General features: G+C 56.0%; 1 protein-coding gene across 3 annotated transcripts; it reads left to right on the forward strand.

Annotated features, from left to right (window-relative positions):
• Positions 1-403: 403 nt before the first annotated feature.
• Positions 404-3,550, forward strand: LOC118982113 (patr class I histocompatibility antigen, A-2 alpha chain-like). Of its 3 annotated transcripts, XM_037039034.1 has the most exons (8): positions 404-512; positions 734-1,018; positions 1,269-1,544; positions 2,097-2,372; positions 2,470-2,574; positions 3,001-3,033; positions 3,143-3,190; positions 3,348-3,550. In XM_037039034.1, the coding sequence occupies exons 1-8, from the start codon at positions 443-445 to the stop codon at positions 3,350-3,352; spliced, it is 1,098 nt and encodes a 365-aa protein (XP_036894929.1). In that variant the 5' UTR covers positions 404-442; the 3' UTR covers positions 3,353-3,550. The 3 variants fall into 3 exon arrangements, with proteins under 3 accessions (XP_036894929.1, XP_036894930.1, XP_036894931.1); XM_037039035.1 differs by lacking the exon at positions 3,143-3,190; XM_037039036.1 differs by lacking the exons at positions 3,001-3,033; positions 3,143-3,190.
• The last annotated feature ends 4,170 nt before the right edge of the window (positions 3,551-7,720 follow it).

Consider the following 7,720-nt stretch of genomic DNA (forward strand, 5'->3'; position numbering starts at 1 on the left):
TTGCTTTGGCCATCCCTCCTACTTTGTAAGGCAGTACAGAGATCCTGAAAAGGAAATGTGTGAGACGCGATGATTACAACAGCCCCATGGGCCGGGACTCAGGGAGACAGAGGGACAGACGCTTCTCCGGGGAGGGGGACGCTCAGCGCCAAGTCCCGGGTCCCCAGACCCGGCTGCAGGGTCTTAGCAAGAGATCTACGGGACCAGGATGGGGGGAGGAGGGTACTCACAGGATTGAGGGCTCCCCTTCTCCTCCGGGTTTCGCTCCTCCCTCTTACAACCTATCGCAGGTCCTACCTTCTGGATACACGTGACGCTTCCGCGGTTTTCACTGCCATTGGAGGTCCGAACACCGCAGTAGCCAATCAGCGTCACCGTGGTTCTCTGGACCAGGTCCTCGCCGCCAACCAGAAGTCATTCTCCCCAGACGCTCGGGGCGGCTATGGGGCCCCACCCGAAGCTCCTGCTGCTCTCGGGGGCCCTGGCCCTGGCCCTGACCGAGACCTGGGCGGGTGAGTGCGGGGCAGGAGCCAGGGGACCAAGTGCGGACGCAGGACCGGGGAAAGCGCGCCTCCAGCACCCGCGGCTCAGACCGCGGACCCCCAACTCCCGCGTCGCCCCCCCTTCCCCCCGCCCCTTCCTGTCCTCGCCCGCCCTCCCTCCTTGCCCCGCACTCCTGCCCTTAACCGCCCGACCTCCAAGGACCCAGGACGAGTGTCCTTCCCGCCCCCAGGGCCCCACAGGCTCACCGTGTTCACCACCGCCGTGTCCGGGCCCGGCCGCGGGAAATCCCGGTTCATCGTCGTCGGCTACGCGGACGACACGGAGTTCGCTCGGTTCGACAGCGACGCCCAGAGGCCGAGGCTGGAGCCGCGGGTGCCGTGGATGGAGCAGCGGTGGGTGGAGCAGGAGCATCCACATTTTTGGGACGACTACACGCGGGTCATCAAAAACTACGAACAGATGTACGGAAGGAACGTGGACAACCTGCGCGCCTACTACAACCAGAGCGAGGACGGTGAGCCACGTGCGCCCGGGTACCCACAGAAAGGCCGGGGTCCCCCCCCCACTATCCGAGTCCCGGCGTCACTCGGTGGCTGCGCGCGCGTGACATCCAACCCAGAAGGAATCCATGGGGACTTTAACCCGTTTGAATGATCAGTTTGGGTTCGACACCGAGAGTCGGGTCCTCACTAGTCAGGTACGGGGCAGACCCTCCTGGTCCGGGTGGGAATCAGTGGAGGGACCTGATGCTGGGGTGGGGTCAGGGGCTCACACCTTCCAGGAGATGAGGGGCTGCGTCGTGAGATCGGACGGGCGCTTCCTCCGCGGGTACACTCAGTTCGCCTATGACGGCACCGACTACATCGCCCTGAACGAGGACATGCGCTCCTGGACCGCAACCGACTCCGCCGCCCGCATCACCTGGCGTGAGTTGGTGGAGCTCCCTGATGTGGAACGGCGGCCGGTAATCCTAGGGGACCTATACGTGCGGTGGCTCCACCTGTTCCTAGAACACGGAAAGGAGACGCTGCTCCGAGCAGGTACCAGGACGAGGGCCTCCCTGACGCAGGGATCTGTGGGCTGCAGCGGCTTCCCAGGAGAGGGGAATGGGGCAGGGTCAGAGTGTCCCTCCTGCTCCGGAGAAGGGAGAGTCGCCCAGTTTCCTTATTTTGTGACTCACCCGTGGGCCCAGCTTTCTCTAAAGGACAGTGAGGGACCCAGCCTCTCCCTGAAACACCCACAGCAGGTCCCTCACACCCTGCAGCACCTGGGGCACCTGAACACTCTCCCTGGTTCTGGGCTGAGACCTTCCCTGGAGGCCTGACTCCAGCATTTGTGAGTCATTCAACCTCCACCTAAGGCTGTATCTCCCCTGAAAGACCTGGACACTCCTACCCTAGGTTCTCACCCTGATCTGGAACTTTCCAAGAAATAGATTATATCCCAGGTGTCTCTGACCAGGCTGGTGTCTGGGTGGTACACTCCCTTCCCCCACCCCTGATATCCTGTCCACTCTCAGGGAGGTCACAGGAGCACTGCTGGACTGGCCCATGACCATTCACAGTTCCTGAATTTTGTCACCCTCCCCTCAGACCCTCCAAAGACACACGTGACCTACCACCCCATCTCTGACCATGAGGTCACCCTGAAGTGCTGGGCCCTGGGCTTCTACCCTGCTGACATCACCCTGACCTGGCAGCGTGATGGGGAGGACCTGACCCAGGACATGGAGCTTGTGGAGACCAGGCCTGCAGGGGACGGGACCTTCCAGAAGTGGGCGGCTGTGGCCGTGTCCCCTGGAGAGGAGCAGAGATACACATGCCATGTGCAGCACCAGGGGCTGCCTGAGCCCCTGACCCTGAGATGGGGTGAGGAGGGGGCGTGGGCACAGAGCCTCTCCTCAGGGTGTCCCTGAGCAGGGTCAGGACTCAGGCCTGAGGCTGACTTCTCACCTTCCCCTCTCAGATCCCCCTCCTCAGCCCACCATGACCATCGTGGGCATCGCTGCTGCCCTGGGTGTCCTTGGAGCTGTGGCTGCTGGAGCTGTGATGTGGAGGAGGAAGTGCTCAGGTGGGCAAGGGGTGGGGCTGAGTTCCCTGTCCCCCTGGGGGTCAGGCCCAGGTGGATGTGTGCTCTGCCTGGTTAATGGGCATCGTGTCCCCACATGGGTGCTTGTTCATCTGGGGCCTGTTTCCTAACACAGACTCTTTAGTGAGGCCTGTGGGAAAGTGAGGGACACATTTATCATCTGATTCTAATAATGGAGACTGATTCCCAGGTGTCCCAGGTCAGAGGGAAAGGTCCTTGTTAAAGACAGACATTCCAACAGCAGTTGATCCAGTCCCCACACGTGTACTCTCCCTGTCTTTCCTGATCCCACCCTGGTGTTCAGTCACAGTTGTGGAACCTTCCCTGTGCTTCAGAGTGTGGGGCTCCTTTAGGGTCACGGGACCCAGCTTTCCCCCTGACTTCTCACAGAATGTTTTCTTCCCACAGGCAGAGGCAGGGAGAGCTACACTCAGGCTGCCTGTAAGTCTGGGTGTTGGGGAGGTGACATCTGGGACCCTTGGGAGAGTGTGGGTTGGAGTCTGTGAGGGGGGCTCCCCCACCCCATAACTCTGCTGTGTGTCTTCCCCAGACAGTGACACGTCCCAGGGCTCTGAGGTGTCTCTCACAGCTCCTAAGGGTGAGACCCTGAGGGCAGGAAGTGGGAGCAGTGGGACTGAGGGACTGAGCTGCGCTTTGAGGATGCTCAGTGTGGGACATTCTGAGCATGAGGTGGCTGTTGGAGTTGTGACACTTCTGAGACTGACCTGAATTTTTCACAGTAACTTTCTTTCCAGGGTGACAGAGCTGCTTTCTCCAGGACTTGGTGCTAAAACAGTCACTGCAGCCTCCCCTTGGGGCTTTTTAGATCCCTGACTGCTGTTCCTGCAAGCAGCATCGGAATGTTATTTAATAATCTCAATGTCTATGCATTATTTTAATATTAGTCATATATATGTAAATAAATCAGAAGTGCTTTATTTAAAAGCTCCAAGGTGTATTGTTTCTGGTAGGTGTTATTCTGTCTACACCTTCACCCTGTTTGTTAAGCTGTTCTAAGTTGCTTTAAATTCACAAACTTCCCATGAGGTGGGGAGGACAACTCGGGTAGGACAGACTGTGTGCCACATGACAAGGGGACCGCACGGCTCCCCAGTGATGTTCCCTGTGACCACCTGTGCTCCGTGCACTATTCAGGGTTTCTTCCCGCACATCGGAAAGTGACCTCCGGCTGTGGCTGGTTGAGTCCCCTGATTCTAACCAAGTGACGCTTTGTTGCCTAGCAGCTGCCCCAATCTTTCAGACCCCCCTCTAGAGGTCAGTGGTGTCCATGTGGAGGTTCAGAGAGCTGACCAATCAGAAGGTGAGGACACCTGCCTAAAGCAGGAAGTGTCCCAGCGTCCACTGTCCTTAACCCACTGCAGATCCTGCTCTCATTCTGTGGATGCTGAGTGCTGGAAGGTCATGGCCAAGGAGCCCATGTCCTTAGTGGCTTCCTCTGAAAGTTCCTCCCCAAGAGAGAGCCCTTGGGCCACAGGGTCAGTCTGACTGCTGAGCTGAGAACAGAAGCAGGAGCCCAGGGACCAGCGAGGCAGGAGGGAGAGGTGTGGGGAAGCTCCCAGGGTTCCAGGCTGCAGGGGCTTTGTGTTCTGAAGGGGCTGTGAGCAGTGGGAACAGTGGGGAGGGACTGGACACTGAATGCATTTGAAATATGGATTTTTCAGCATTTCCTAGTGATTCAATCTGGGGTGTGTGAAGGAGTCAAAGAGGACACCCCACATTTGTGCTGTGCCAGCAGGAAGATGGAGTTACATCAGCAGAGACGGGGAAGATGCTGGTAGGAATATGTGTGGGGGAGGGGTGGGCATGTCAAGCATTCAGCTGAAGAGAAGGTCAAGGTGAGACGTCTGTTAGAAACACCAGTGAGGAGTCAGGTTGGACAGATGCATGTGGGGACCTTGAGGAGAAATGTCTGGGCTACAGACATAGACTTGGAGGTGATGCTACAAAAATGATATTTCAAGTCATGAGTGTGGATGAGGCCACCAAGGGACCCAGGACTGGGGAAGAAGAGGGAACAAGGACTGGACACTGCACCTCCCTGTCCTCACAGGGGGGATGTTCACCCTGGTGACCCACCCAAGGTTAGTGACAGCCAGGTCTCCCCATCACACAGTCACCATTTGGTGTTTCTCATTCATCAGGAATTGACAGGGAGATGCTCTGAGATTGTCCTGCTGTGCCCTTCACCACTTCCACACTCACCCTCCTCAGTCCCTCTCATAACTTCCACCCAAGTCAGCGACAACATGGTGGTTGTCCTGTGTCAGCCCTGGACAAATATGAGTGGGGTGTGGAGGACAGCAGGGGGGAGTAGGAAGTGATATTGTCATGACTACGTATGCTGTCAGATGGGTACTAGGTATAATGGGGAGATTATCTAATGAGCTGATATGAAACATATATATGTTTCATCACTCTGTTTTATAGCTGAAACTAATATAATATAGCATGTTAAGTGTAATTGAAAATAAAAAGAATTAACTCATGGACACAGACAACAGTGTGGTAATTGCATGGGGGAGGGGTGGGTGGAGGTGGGAGAAGTATATGGGGGGATAAATGGTGATGGAAAAAGGAAAGAAAATAATTGTCTTAAGTTTAAAAAAAAGTGCTAAGTTGACCACTATGAGGTACCTGGGGGACAGAGTTTGGACAAGAGAAGGAGCTGAAGGAACAGGCCCAGCGAGAAACACCGTGAAGGGAGCTCCTGGCCCAGATGTCCCTGCACCCCAATGACATGTGCCTCTAAGCTCAGCTCCTCCCCAGGGAAGTGGGGACACTTTCTCTGCTCCTGCCCACTGCTCCTGAGGGCATCTCTGTAATGGCCACCCTGTCCCCAGTCACCAGATGTGCCTGAGGGTGACCTGCATGGGACAAGTTTGCTCTATGTTAGAGATGCCCCAGGCACCCCTTGCACACAGTGTCACTGACAGAACAGATGACATGGTAGTGGCATCTCTGTGAGGAGGTCAGACCACTCACTCTGTCCCTGTAACTGGGGTCAGGAGCCGCCCTGCCTGACCTGTCCCTGCACAGAGCTGTGGAGCTCAGACCAGCCAGGTGGGGGCTCCCTCAGGTCCACTCTCAGGGCAGAACCAGGAGGGGTCAGCCCAGGAGGGACTCAGAGCTGTGGGTGGGCAGCGCCCTGGGCAGGACTGTGCTGAACTTGCCTGGTCCTGAGAGGCCTCTCCTGCCTTGGGGGGGGAGGGGCGGGGGGGGACAAGTTGGGGGTGGGGAAGTGCTGGGGTGTTTCAGGTGCAGCCAGACCCAGGAGGGTCCCTGCAGGTCCCTGTGCCCTGGAGGCCCCGTCAGTGACAGAGAGGGGTCAGTCCCTTTGCTACCTGTGCCCAGACTTGTATGGCCTGGAGTTAGGGTTGGGTGTGAGGTCAGGAGTGGGAATTAGTGTGCAGAGTTTGGGTTATGACTTAAATATCCCTGATCATGAAATAAGACCCAATGACAGACACACACTCAGCCACAGACAGAAGGACACAGAGAAGTGTCCGCCCTTCAGGAATCCACGCCCACCCCGCACCCCCCCACCCCGCCCCGCCACACACACTCGTCCTGTTTCAAATCCCTCACCCTCCCCTGTGGTTACTGTGTGAGTGAGTGTCACTCATGTTTCTGTGTCTCATTGAATGGGGGCCGCCACTCTGACCCCTCATAACCCAAGGCAGTGGGGAAGGAAAAAGAATTTGGAGAGAGATGAAGACCCATTAATTTCCAAGTCTGCCAGAAAGGGTGCATGTTATGAAAACAACTAATATATGGGTCTTCTTTTTTAAAAAAATACAATCATGAATCATACAATTCCTTCCTCAGTAACTGAACAGAGTGTGTCACATTTGGAAATACGGTGGAAAGAATGCACCTTGGGCCATGCTGTGGCCTGCAGGTTTGTGTCCATAAATCCATGTGCAGAACTTATAACCCCGGCCCTGGCTGGTATCTCAGTTGGATGCAGTTGGATCCCGGATGCATGAGTAAGTTCAACAACCAATCCATGTCTCTCTGTCTGTCTGTCTCACGTTCTCTCTTCCCATCTCTGTCTCCTTCCTTCCCTCTCTTTCTGTAAATCAATTAATAAATTGCTTTTTAAAAATACATGATAAACCCCACACGTGTTATAAGAGGTGGGGCCCTGGCAGGTGCTCAGATCACGAGGGTGGAGCGGTTGTGAGTGGGATGCGTTTCTTAGGGCAGAGGCTCCAGGGGGACCTCTTGTCCCTTCCCTCCTGTGACCAGACGACGCAGGAAGGCCCCCACCTGTACCTGGCCATGCAGGAGCCTTGATCCGGGACTCGCATCGGCCAGAACTGGGAGCCACACACAGTGTGGCCTCCAAGCCACCTGCTCCGTGGTATTTTGTTACAGCGGCCCAAAGGGACCAAGACAGGCTGACACTGAAAGGGCCTTGAGGGCCATGTCCACGGCTCCCTCAGAGGCCGCTGTGGGGACAGGAGGGAAGGGGTGTGCAGGTCCACACCAAAGGAAAGTCCTTCCCCGAATCTGCCGGCTCTGACGCTGCCCCTCTGTCCAGGGCCCGCCTCCTGCATCCCCTGCCCTGGGCACAGGGCAGACTCTGTAGGGGGGCTTTTCTGTCCTCCCAGAGATGGGAACACTGTTAGGTTCTTGGCTATAAATGGTATCACTGCCCCTCACCTCTGGGCAAAGGTAATTAAAATAATCATAAAGCATACTTAGAGCCCTGGTGGGGCTGGTTCAGTTGGTTGGAGCATTGTCCCTCAAAGCAGAACTTGGGGTGTTGGATCCCTGGCCAGGGCACTCGCCCAGGTTGCTGGTTTGATCCCCAGGGAGGCGGATATGGGAGGCAAAGGGTCAATGTTCCTCTCTCACATCAACGTTTTTCTCCACGTCTCAGTCTCTCTCTCCTCTTCCCTCTGTGTAAAGTCAACAAAACGTGTCCTCAAGTGAGGATTAAATATACAAACAATGAAAGGAAGCAAGAGAAAATATGAGGGTATGTTGTATTGTGCTGAAATAAAGAGGCCCCGCCCATCTGTAAGGACCAATCACCATCTTCCAAGCCAACCAGTTGGCCACAAATTAGAATTACAGAGTTGTTTTTTCTTCTTTCGCCCAA

The sequence above is a fragment of the Sturnira hondurensis genome, unplaced genomic scaffold, assembly GCF_014824575.4.
Source record: "Sturnira hondurensis isolate 20B ecotype Veracruz unplaced genomic scaffold, ASM1482457v3 Scaffold0024938, whole genome shotgun sequence".
NCBI classification, from domain to species: Eukaryota; Metazoa; Chordata; class Mammalia; order Chiroptera; family Phyllostomidae; genus Sturnira; species Sturnira hondurensis.